We start from the raw sequence: 13,040 nt of genomic DNA on the forward strand, positions 1-13,040 counted from the left end.
TTAAATAAGCACTGCCCTGGTAATGCGCTCAGGCAAAATGATTTCTTAAGTTCATTTAATGTTAACTTTGAATTAAAGCTAAGCTATGTTTTTTCTGGCTATCTCATAACAAAAGTGTTCCATTGTGTTGTTACCCCCTCCTACTTCTTTTTTCCTCCATCATGCTGGCTTTAACACAGCATAAGAGAAAACAAACACTTGGGTTATTTTAGACTTTTCCATATTCTAATCTGTAGCTTCAGCTGGCTTATGTGCTTCTATAGCTTGTTAATATTGTTAATGAATACACACACAGGAAGCTAAACATTGTTCTTTTCGGTCATGCATGCTTCCAAAAATAAACTATAGAAAGAAAAGCAATGTGCTTGTTTTCAATTTTAAGACATTTCTATGCCATATATACAGTAACAACATATAGGCATGTATTTCTTTGCTTGTCCTTATTGCTGAAGCTTGACAAAGGTTTAAATTTTCTATATAAGCTAAGTGGCAATGCCTAGTGATCTTAACTGTTAAAAAAAAAAAAAACAAGCAAGGTTGGACCAGGTTGGCCTTTGATTAGCAGACCATTTGTAAATCCTATGAGTGGAAGTGAAAAAATATCCCCAAAAGGAGCAATAGCAAACCATTTCTCTACCATGGTCCTTTTCTTGTACGCTTGTTATCTACATGTTTACAGATAGCCATTCTTGGAAATAGAATATAGCTATCATATCTATGGCCAGAAAGTTAAATCCTAGAGTTACAGTGTATGCTGATGGGACAGAACCAAGCACCTATCAAAAAGCTTTAACTTTTATGGCTAAATCAATTGTTCATGTCAGTACTTTAGTGAATCTGGAATAGAGAACCCATAACTGTGTTGGCTGTCCAAATATTTTGCTAATATGCAAAATGATTAACAAAATATGTGCCTTATCCCTTTTCTCAAAGGTGCAACATTCAAAGAACATATATAGTTTCTGTATTTTCACATATGAGCATATGACAAGACTTCCTGGGTTGTGATTTCTGTATAATTCTCTAATTGCAAAAAATTGGGAAGTAAACAACCCTGACAGATACAAGCATATGCAATATTAGCATTGGAAAATCTTCACGTCAAGCTTACGATCACATCCATTTTTTCTTATTAGAAGTATAAAAGAAGTTTACCACTATGTTTTCTGGGGGGGGGGGGAATTCAACTTCTAGAGGTTCTCAGTTGTTTCCATCCTAGCAAGGTCCAACTCTGCTTAATTTTTGACATCAGATGTACTTCACTATTGCTGTCACCCAGCTGGTGCTACTAGTATATATAGAACCACAATTTTATTTGTACCACTGACAAAAGCTTAAGCTTATGCACCTGTGTGTCCAATTTGGTCCTTGAATAAACTTGATCTAATTTCAAGAGATTTTTCTCAATGAAACTCTGACTCCATTCAAATTCTTTTTTTTTTAAATCTTATTGAATTATACATATATATACTTATACTTATATATACTTAACCTTTTGATCTAAAATTCAATGATACACTGTGTTTCTACCCAAATCTCAAAATTAATACAGCATTTCTTTCAGTTTCTGGCAAAAAGTCCAAAAGTAGTTTCCACATAAAACAAAGCTAGTCAAAGACTTTTTTTTTTCAAATCAAAGTAGTTAATTTCGCCATCTTAAGACAGTTCCATTAACTTCACCATCCATTCTTCTTTTGTGGGAATCTGTAGGATTTTCCACTTCTGTGCATACAAAAGTCTTGCTGCTGTTATCGTATATAAAAACAAACTTTTTTCTCTATCAAACCTGGTCTCAACTGTACATTTATTTTAAGAATTCTCTGAATTAGAATGCTTATTTGATCCTAATAATTCTTAGCTTTCTTACATGTCCACCAAAGATGATAAAAAGTTCCTTCAGACTCACTTCAAAGAATTCAGAAAGAAGTAGACTGAAGAATAACTACTGAACTATATGTGACTCCAAATGTCCTGTTTTTCCTATATGCTTTTGAATCTTCATTTTTTTTGTGCTATTTAACCAGAACTATTTGCTGGAAAAAGTTTGTAATTTCAGCAAAATCCCTCTTACTCCATCTCATCCCATTACAGATTTCCCAGACATATTAAAGAACCCTATATCCATGGGAAACATAAATTATTCCCGTAGGCTCTGTCCTATATTGTCCTGGCCCACATCAAAGAGGGGGAGGAAGGGAGGGAATGATTCATTGACTTGCTTGTATATCTTCACAATAGCTGGCTTTTGTGGACTATAATTTTTCAGATTTCATTGGAATATTAAGAGGACTAATATTCCTCACTGAAGATTTAAAGTTTCACAGGGAGACATCAGTGGAGAAGGGATAGATACGATGCCAGTGCTGGTTGATTTATAACACAGAGGTTAAGAGAAACTGTGTAATATTCTCATGTCAAATATAGCTACCTCTGCTCAGTGTAGCTTTTATCTTCTTTTCACCTGGCGTTGGTTCGCTTTTCCCATTTTTACTTGGGATGAAATATAAACTAACTTTGCTCATCTTTCTCCAACACTCAGCCCTATATAAGAATACTTCTAGAACACTGTTCCTTATGGGGAAGTAATGAATTAGCATATAATAATTTATATTTTATTGTATTTATTCTTTATTATTTATACAGACATAGCAGAAATCATCAAAATAGTCTTATACACTCACCTGGCAAAAATATAGAATAGAATAGAATTCTTTATTGGCCAAGTGTGGTTGGACACACAAGGAATTTGTTTCCGGTGCATAAGCTCTCCGTGTACATACAAGTAATAGTGATAATCATGATCATATACAACATGAAAATGCATTCATCATAAATCGTAAAATGCAACACTTCAACATAAATCATAAGATGCAACATTTAGTGATAGTCATAGAGTACTAACTAAGCAAACAACATAAATCATATTAGGGTACAAAAAAACCCCCAATATAAATTGTAAGATACAAGCAGCAAAGTTATAGTCGTAAGAAGATAAGGATATGTAATAGGAAAGATGAGGAGTATCATAGTAATATAGCTTTACTAGTATATTGACAGTGTTGTAGGAATTATTTGTTAAGCAGAGTGACGGCATGGGGGGAAAAAACTGTCCTTATGTCTAGTTGTTCTGATGTGCAATGCCCTATAGTTTGAAATAATTTATGTCCACAATGGATTAGTTTTAGGACAGATGTCAGCAAAGATAGAAGTAAGTAAAATAGTGAGTAAAGAAACACTATTAACTCTTTAATAGTGCTGAAACTATATTGAAATATATGCACATTGTTAACTTTAAAGATTCGATCTTATATCATGTGTATTCTAGTACTGACATAATTTTGGGGTCAGATAACCCTAATTCTCCGAGGTCTCTTCCAACTCTGTCATTCTGTAAGGGTCTCCTGCTTGAGCAGGGGGTTGGACTAGATGACCTCCGAGGTCCCTTCCAACTCTGTGATTCTGTGATTATCTTGTTGTTATTTATGCCATTTTCTTTCCTGTTCTAGAATTTGAGAGAAGAATGCTTGAAGTTGAAAACAAGAGTTTTTGATCTGGAACAACAAAACCAAACACTAAATGTGCTATTCCAGCAAAGAGTGAAACCAACATCTAGCATACTGTTTCAGGTAAACTTATTTGTAAATAAATGTTTGTATTCAAAATATATTATAGTTTTTTCCTGACTGACATTGCCTAAGAATGGATAGTTAGTGGTAAAGCCAATAAGAAAAAAAATGCCATTTTATAGGTATTTTATAGTAAATTACAAGAACGTGGCATTGAAAGCTGCTATATTGCATCTGAAATGGAGAGTCCAGGTAGTTCTCGTCTAGGACTTCCAAGTTTAGTGTTGATTTGTGGTGATGGCGGTGATGAAAAATTAACTTTACAACAATCCAAGACTGTAAAACAAAGGAAAGTTGAAATCGGATCATAAGCACAGTTTCACTTGGCAACCACTTCTTAACGACTGAGTTGCCAGTCCCTATTGTGGTTGCTAAACAAGGATTACCTGTGTACACAAAGAAAGAGAGAGATGAAAATGCATTACTGTGTGAGAAGTTGCTTACCCAAAAAAAGAAGCAGAATAACAATAGACAGGCTCTTCCAGGAGGAAAAATACTTCCATCAGGTAATCTCATAATGTAATTGTATTAAAGTCTAGATTTCCAGACAAACAGATGATTTATCTGAAATGTTGTATAGACCTTTCCTCATCTAACTTCTGTGCTCAATTTTTCTTGAACTCTGATTTTCATTTTTCACTGCAAGTCTTCAAAAGGTTAGGAGAGATTTTCACAGAAAAATATGTTGTACAGCAAAGGGATGTAAAAGTTAGAAGACATAAAGAAAATAAAAGATGTCATGACTTAGACAAACAGAAGTGCTCTGTGGTAACACAAAACCCATCCTTGGGTTTAGCTCTATGTTTTCTATATGAATGGGCTCATTCATAGGATAGAAAGTTATACGAAGAAAAAAGGAAGTGCTTTCATTGCCTTCTAAATATCATATCTACACAGTTTAAAATAAGCAAAAGTCATCAACATCACACAATGACAGCCTTGTGGCTGGATCTTCCATTGTGCATAAAATGAATAAAAGATTAGTGTTGGGACCAGGAGAGGGGAATGTTTCTCTCCTGGCCCTGCTGGCTCCCTTGTCTGCATTCAGTACCATCAACAAGGGAATCCTTTTGAGCCACCTGAAAGGAACGAGGAAAGGGGGACTCTGTGTTGCAGTGGTTCTGCTACTGGCTGGCCTCGGTCAGTAGTTGTGTGGAGAGAGAGGATGAATCTTTTAAGTGTTCTGTGGTGTGGCTCAGCCCTTCCGTCCGTAACCATTATCTATACGAACTGCCATTTCTGGCACAGCAGGAAATGCAGTTGTGTCCCTTTCTCAGTATCTAGAGCAGGGGTAGGCAACCTTAGCTCCTTTATGACTTGTGGACTTCAACTCCCAGAATTCCTGAGCCAGCCATGCTGAGGGGAAAGGGAGAGGTTTCTATGCTTAGCCATGCTGTCTCAGGAATTCTGGGAGTTGAAGTCCACGAGTCATAAAAGAGTCAAGGTTGCCTACCTCTGGTCTAGAGGCTGTTAAAGATTGGATGTGATGGAAATGGGTTCATGCTTATTGTCCCAAACTAATGGCTGGAAGTTTAGAAACTGACTTAGAAAAGTCCTCTGCCACCACTGATGTAGTGATGCTTTCAGGTAAAGCGGCAGCGTGAATGTTCAGTCAGAAATGACAAAAGGAAAATGGAACCTTTTTGTGTACTCCATATTTCAACTGAATGTATGTGTCACCAAACAGAACAAGATGCACCAATTGTATGTGGACAAGTACAGTGAAAGCAGAGAGGTCTCATTCCATACATCTAATTGGAGGGAGTAGGTTTGGATTTATCCAAACTTGTTTATGTTATAGTGCGAACTCATGGAAGCCACTGATTTTAGAATGAGAGTGATAGAAGTATATTAATAATCCAAACATATCATCAGCCTGCTCCCTTGCACAATTCTATCTAAAAAATTAGAAATAGTTTTCAGGATACCTCAGTAGAAAAGAAAATATACAGTATTGGAAGAGAGTAAACAAATGAAATACATTAGGGAAGATACTGCAGAACACAGCTTCTGGAATTCTTTCTACTTCTTGAATAATAGCAGTTATTTGAAACATACGACTAGAAAGAAGGAAAGAAGGACATTGGTCCAGATTGCTTCTCTCATAAGGATGTGCTACATTTTTTTCCCCCTCTGCTGACCAGATCTGGCTCATTTTTAGTCTGTATTGTTGTTGCCTTCCCATTCCACTAAATTTGGAGAATTATCCTGCAGATGGACAGAATCCCAAGTTCCTTTACTTAATTTCCTTCTGCCATTCTGTTGGGTTGAAAAGAATTTTAAAAGAAAACCCACCAAACAAAACTTTTTTCAGTTTATCCTGTCCATTTGACCAGACGGAAATGTCTGTTCCATGTTTTGTCATAACTGTGAGAAACTGGGTTAATTTTGTATCTGCCCTTTCTTTCCTTGTTTTTTATCTGCCTTCTTTTTTCTATTTGAGTGATGAGTGAAAAATCTGGACTAAAACATATTTGGGTTAGCTACCTTAGTGATATCTGGAGAGAAGACACATAAAATGCTCTCCTCAGGGAAGCGCAACTGTTTGTAATGTTGATGGTGAAGTGTGGGTATCTGGCACAGTTTTTTCTGGCATTCTGTCTACTTAATAGTCCTGTTTAATGCTGCCTTCTACTGAAATGTACAGCTGTTTTACATCTTTTTATTGTGTTTATATTGTATTAAATTTGCTCATTTAGTTTATTTGTGCTCAATTTTAAAAGTGGGGTTTGTGCTTAGTAATTGACTCCGGATGAAATAATAGCAACAGCTAATAAACACCATAATCCCTTAGCATTTAAAAACACAGGAAATACAGCACATCCAATACAAGATAAAACAAGAGCATTACTGTTTAGTGGTTCAGAAAAAAAAATGAAGGAAAAGGTTAAAAGGGAAGGTGTTCTTCTAACCAGAAATGTTTAAAAAATCAGAAACAGGTAAAAGAAAAAGGAATGTAATAGTAATTTACTAGCAGAAAAAGAAACAAAATGTAATCAAATATCAAGAAGACTAGGGGTGACATGATAGCAGTGTTCCAATATTTGAGGGGTTGCCACAAAGAAGAGGGGGTCAACATATTCTCCAAAGCACCAGAGGGCAGGACAAGAAGCAATGGATGGAAGCTAATCAAGGAGACAACCAATCTAGAAATAAGGAGAAATTTCCTGAGAATTAGAACAGTTAATCAGTGGAACAACTTGCCTTCAGAAGTTGTGGGGGCTCAATCAATGGAGATTTTTAAGAAGAGATAGGGCAGCCATTTGCCTGAAGTGCTTGAGCAGGGGGTTGGACTAGAAGACCTCCAAGGTCCCTTTCAACTCTGTTGTTTTGTCATTTAAACAAGAGTTTTGTATAGCTTTCTAAAGCAAGGCAGAGAGAAGGCTATAGACAAAAGAAGTTCCCTCATATGAGGCCAGTTTTCTTCATTGATGTAGTCCTTTTATTGATTCTGATTTGCATCAGTTCTCAAATGCTCTAGAACTGGATTTTATCCTGATTAGTTTGTAACTGCAAGGAAAGCTGAAGGCAACTAGAGCCCTTCCTCATCCTAATCCAGACTTCTAAATAGTTCTTAATGCGGATAAAATAAGAAAAATATAATAAAATAACAAAACATTGAATAAAAATTAAAAAACATTGAATAAAAACTAAAAACCATTAGTTGTTAGTTGTCTGAAATTAGTGTCAGTAAATGGAAATTCTGCCTATAGGCCAAACATCTGTCAAGTTAGAAATAGCTTTACTGATCAGTGAAAGATCATTTATGACCACCTTCAGCAAAGAGGGCAAAGTCTAGCTTCAACTCAACTTGGATATGGATTGTCTGACTGGACCAGCAGAAATCCTCTTTAAGTGATCTTAAAACTGAGGAAAGGGAGAAGGTTCTTTCAGATAATCTTGTCCGAAAGATCTACGTGACATGGAAATCATTAATATTATTTTAAATTCTGCCTAGGGGGGAAAACTAGAGAAAGCATGGATTTTAACTAATATATTCTGTGAACAGTACAGTCATAGGCTGGGATATTTGTGCATATATGCCTAAGAAAGTCTCTAACTATAAAATGATCATTATTCATTAAGACATCTTTTTTAAAATACCTGTTACAGTAACATAAAATAGATAACACAAAATCAAGACACATCATCAGAATACACAACAAATGTTAATTAAATCAGCACAGTTTCTCTTACCTTTATAGGAGAAAGACATTTATAACAATATGAAGTTTGATTGCAAAAAGTAGCATAAGGGAATCTAGCTGTCAGCTAAGTTATAAATGAGGCCCAATATTTAACATATAATGAAATTATCCCTACAGAAATCATAGCCAAAAGTGAACTAATGTATCATAATAAACCTGTTATTTTAATACTATTTCTCTGTAGAGAAATCAATAGAAGTCAATTATCTTCTGCTATTTAGTTGTTAACAGCCCCTCTATTCTTGCTAATGCACATTTAGTATGCTATTGTTTCACAGTTTTTATACAATTAAATAAAACTAGTGGCAAGTAAACTTTTTCCTGAGGAATATCCCAGATAAAATAAGATTTTTAGAGCACCACCAAATATGTATAAAAACTGCCTCCTTAGATATAGATTTGTATGATCAATAGACAGAGGTCAGTAAATTGTACAATTTTGAAATAAAATATCTCTAATAAACATAGTCTAAACCAGGGGTGTCGAACTCGCTGCATCATGTGACGTGTCACAACGTATCGTGATTTTTTTCTCCTTGCCGGAGCTGGGGTGGGCGTGGGTTCTGCTTGACATCCGGCCCGTGGGCCGGCAGTTTGACACCCCTGGTCTAAACAATTTTTCTTTCTTTACAAGTCTGATGAAAATGATGAAATGCATACATTGACACAATGCAGTAATTTTTTGTCAACACCATTTATATTTCTCCGTCATGCTTCCTTAAAGTTAAAATTGTATTATTACATACTCTTAAAATTTTATGAATTCAACATTAGCTCTCATATTTTATTGGTTCTAAACACATGGCTGTTTGAATGACATAATGCCTGTGTAGTGTACATTTAATATCTCCATTAAATGATTTTGAACTAAACTCGTCATTCTTAACACAAAAATAAATGTGTTAATTTAAATTTGACTATATTGTCTCATCAAGTTCTTGGAACCACAGCATGCCAAAAACATTGTGAGTATACCTTGAATGTATAGGAGCTACACCAGGATTTTCTAGCAACGCTCTTGAGGTTATATTGTTGGTTCCAATCATTTTGCTTCATGGTACCATCCAGAGTTTGTCCCATTGTGACTTATTTTAGTTTTTAGTTTGTTTCTCTTTTCTATCTCTAACTGTCTATGTTCTTATTCCTTATTCTGGTGCAGATAGTCCTTGGTTTACAACCACAATTGAGCCCAAAATTTCCACTGCTAAGCAAGACAGTTGTTAAGTGAATTTTGCCCTATTTTACAACTTTTCTTGCCATAGCTGTTAAATGAATTACTGCAGTTGTTAAGTTAGTACACAATAGTTAAGTGAATCTGGCTTCCCCATTGATTTTGCTTGTCAGAAGGTTGCAAAAGGTGATCACATGACCCCAATTTGACACTGCAGCCATCATAAATACTTGCCAGTTGCCATGTGTCCAAATTTTGATCACATGACCACGGGGATGCTGCAACAGTCATTTAGTGTACAAAACAGTCATAAGTCACTTTTTTCAATGCCGTTTGTAACTTTGAACAGTCACTAAACTAATAGTTGTAAGTTGAGGACTACCTGTATTCTAATTTAGTTTACCTCACTAGCTTCCATGAAGTTTAGGACTGTACTTATTGCAGCCACAGGAAAGATGTAGAAACAAATTATATCCTACAGAGCACCTTGAAAGTACACGTGTATTGTCCACGTTGAACAAAAAGACTAATAACTCCCTTGTTTCAGTAAACCAAAAAGAAGAGCTATGGATCATTGGTTTGAAAAAAGACAACACTGTTAAGTGTGTGTGTGTGTGTGTGTGTGTGTATAAATATATACAGTTACACCTTCAGACTAAAGCAGCAATTTCTTTTTCTTTTAAATCTCATAGCAGAGGAGAAGTAATCTTGCGAGAAATAGTTCCTTGCATTACTCATTTTTGGCACATTCAGCTTCAGAGCAAAGTTCACAATAAAAAAGATGAGAACATAATTTCCATTCTTAGTTCTGAAAAAGGTGTAACCCCGAGAATTTGAGTGCACAGCCTCTTCCTTTGATAAATGTAGGTACATTCTCCCCCCCCTCTAATTTGTGTTCCCTGTAACCAGCAGAAAGAAAAAATAATATTAGTCTAGACCAATTTTATGCTGGAGATGTTTTCTGCAACACGTTCAAAGTTTTTTATAATTGATATAGTTAAAAAAATGTCAGTGTCATACATTTTTCACCATCACCCACTGATCCACAGATACTCAACCACAACACGCACAGTCAGAGAGAGAGGCTGGAAACATCACAGAGCTTGAAAATATTGCAAAAGAAACATTTGTCTTTATCGCAGGGATTTGATTGTGCAGATTGGCGCATTAATTCCTTGGTGCTAGAAATTCAGAGCATCCATTTTTGGCAATAGATGTCAGGCAAGGGAAATCTAATTCTCATCACAAGAAGATTAGATAAACCAAAGTCTGATCCAAAATGGCTAGCCTTTCTCCAAACTGAGCATTTTGCACTCTGACATCCTGCATGTTTCCAAAGTGAAATATTTTTATTTGGCTTCGCCTCAAGCCAACATCTTATCTGGGTGAACCAGCTCCAGTGACCACATATGATCCCTCTCTGATTCATCTTCCAATCTGTAATACAAATTGTACTCCTTTGGTTATTGTCTGGGGGTAAGCCTTACTTTTGAGATCTTTGCATGTGCAGAAATGTAAAATCCCTTTCAGCAGGGCTGGGAACATTTCAGCTTCTCAGAAGAACCATCAGGAGAACAAAATTCAGAAAACATACCGAGCAAGAATTGGAAAAAAACCCATTAGTCTACCACCCACACCCTCAATTCTCTTTACTTGAAACACCAGACATGACTGGTGAGATTTTAAGAAGTGGATGGGAGATTTATATAAGCAAAGGAATTGGCTGGAAGATTTCTCCAGTTTTTTTTCCAGGGCAAAGAGAAAATTTCCAGCAATTTCTCAAAGAAAGAATCATAATACTGCAACTGAAATAAAATGGTGGGGAGATTTCCTATTTGATGCTTTCCCAGAGAGTTTAATTAACCTTTCCTTCCTCCTTCCCCCCTCCTTTTGATTTTGATTTAACCAAAGAACATTCCTATAAGCCATTTTATCGTCTCATAACTAAGTGGAAGATCACTGTATTTCACCTAAAAGAACATCTCCAAAATTCTCTTCTTTTTTGAAAGAAGGTCTATAGCAAATTCATTTTCATCAAATGAAACAAGAATTGGTAGAGAAAGTACAAGAGAACATCTTAGGTTAGCATTATTTTTTCCCTTTTTTTATTTTCCTACCATCCTGGCTAGTACTAAGCTGACTTCCAAAGATCTGTGGAAGCAGTAGTTTATCCAAGGGCTCTTATATAGGATCTCTTGAGATTGTCCCTCCAGATATTCTTGGAAAAACTACCACTGTCATAGTTCCTCCCTCTGAGTGCAAACTCACTGATAAAAACATCCATCTACTCTGAAATCTGTTTTCAGAACTGATCTTGAAGAACTTGAGCAGCTCTGTATCTTTACTGCAGCTACTTAAACAGTTTTATCCGTATTGGAGCTTGCATGACATGTTGGTAGTCAATAATATAGTATTAATAATACTAATATAATTGAGACTGATAAGGATGCAGTTTCTTACGGATGGAATTTGTTATTGGTGAAGATTGAAATGTTTAATGTGTTTATTAATTTTGTTGTTTTAAGTTTTGAACCTTTAATGATAATATTGTTTAAATTTATGTTTTGAAGGGATTATAATTTGCTTATTTTAGTGAGGGGATTCTAATGTTTTAAATTTTAAGTAATGTTTAAATTTGTGTTTTGAAGGGAGTATAACTTGTTCAAGTTTTAAGTATGCTTAAATTTGGTTTTTAAATATTATTAATATTTTTAAGAGAAAATAATTTGTTTAATTAAATGTTTAGATTTGTTTAGGAAAGAAAGTAATGTTTAAATTTGTGGTTTTGGAGGGAGTTTATATAGAATGATGATTGTATTTAGATTTGTTTAGGATTTAAAAGTGTTTCTAGTTTTTAAATATTATTATTAATATTTTTAAGAGAAAATAATTTGTTTAATTAAATGTGCTTAGATTTGTTTAGGACTTATAGGTTTTTTAAGTTTTTTTCTTTTTGGATAGGAGAGAAGATTATGAAGATTGAAGGAAATATGTACTTACTTTAAGTTCTTTAAGAGTATTTAGCTTTAATGGTATAACAAAGATTTGTATGTTTATTTTTTCGTTTTAGGATAAAGAAAGAGGGAGAAATTAGATTTTATACTATAGATATAGATATTCAAAGAAAGTAATGTTTAAATTTGTGTTTTTGGAGGGAGCTTATATAGAATGATGATTGTATTTAAATTTGTTTAGGTTTTAAAAGTGTTTTAAGTTTTTTTTTTTTTTTAATTAAGCCTGTACTCAGCTCTGGGAAGTCCAGGGGAGGGTTTGGGAGGTTGGGAAGGGGGGGGGTGAGGTAGGGGGGGGTATGGGAAGGGGATTTGTTTTTGTAAAATGTAAAAATTTTCAATAAAAAAAAAATAATATAGTATGTTTAGTACATAAAATAATATTTAGTATATATACTATAGAAATGGCTCTGCTGATAGGTTGCTAATCCTCTGCAATATCTTATGAGCAGAGGAAAGGAGGGCTTCAAAATCAGCAGAATGGTTGAGGAACATCATACATACTTTCCCTTCTATGTGTGCCTCAAAAGAAGTTGATCTTATATCTACATAAGATATCTATCTGCCTGCCCACCTGCCTGCCCCTCCATCTGCCCGTCCGTCCGTTCGTCCGTCCATCTGTCCAACCACCCACCCACCCATCCATCCATCCATCCATCCATCCATCCATCCATCTATCTATCTATCTATCTATCTAATCAATTTTTGTGTACTCCCCTATGGATATCATTGCTAAATCTTATGCCAGGTATAACCCAAGTTACAGTTGCTAATTTAATCACCAATAATTATGTTACAGGAGAACACTATAGAGAAAAAGTTAAAGATTTCTACATTTCAAATAAAATTATATGATACTTCAGTGGTTTATATCCTTCATTATGCAAAGATAAAAGATTGCCTGTATCATAGGTAGCTGGTAAGAAGTATGAAGCTAGCAGACGTAGTAGTATACTTTCCATGTAACAACTCTACAATGGCAATCTCATTTTACAGTTAAAACTATGTAGTCAAAATAGCCAAG

General features: G+C 35.0%; 1 protein-coding gene across 16 annotated transcripts in view; it reads left to right on the forward strand.

Annotated features, from left to right (window-relative positions):
• Positions 1–13,040, forward strand: part of NCKAP5 (NCK associated protein 5) — a 656,435-nt gene that overhangs the window by 494,599 nt on the left and 148,796 nt on the right. For all 16 annotated transcript variants that reach the window (XR_005554850.1, XM_039328230.1, XM_039328233.1 and 13 more), the window contains one exon: positions 3,507–3,626. Coding sequence is in view for 15 of the 16 variants with exons in the window: in XM_039328230.1 (XP_039184164.1) it covers positions 3,507–3,626 (120 nt within the window). In the remaining variant the exon portion in view is untranslated. The remainder of the gene's footprint in view (positions 1–3,506; positions 3,627–13,040) is intronic.

Source organism: Crotalus tigris, unplaced genomic scaffold (assembly GCF_016545835.1).
Source record: "Crotalus tigris isolate CLP2741 ecotype Arizona unplaced genomic scaffold, ASM1654583v1 scf7180000024374.3283719, whole genome shotgun sequence".
NCBI classification, from domain to species: Eukaryota; Metazoa; Chordata; class Lepidosauria; order Squamata; family Viperidae; genus Crotalus; species Crotalus tigris.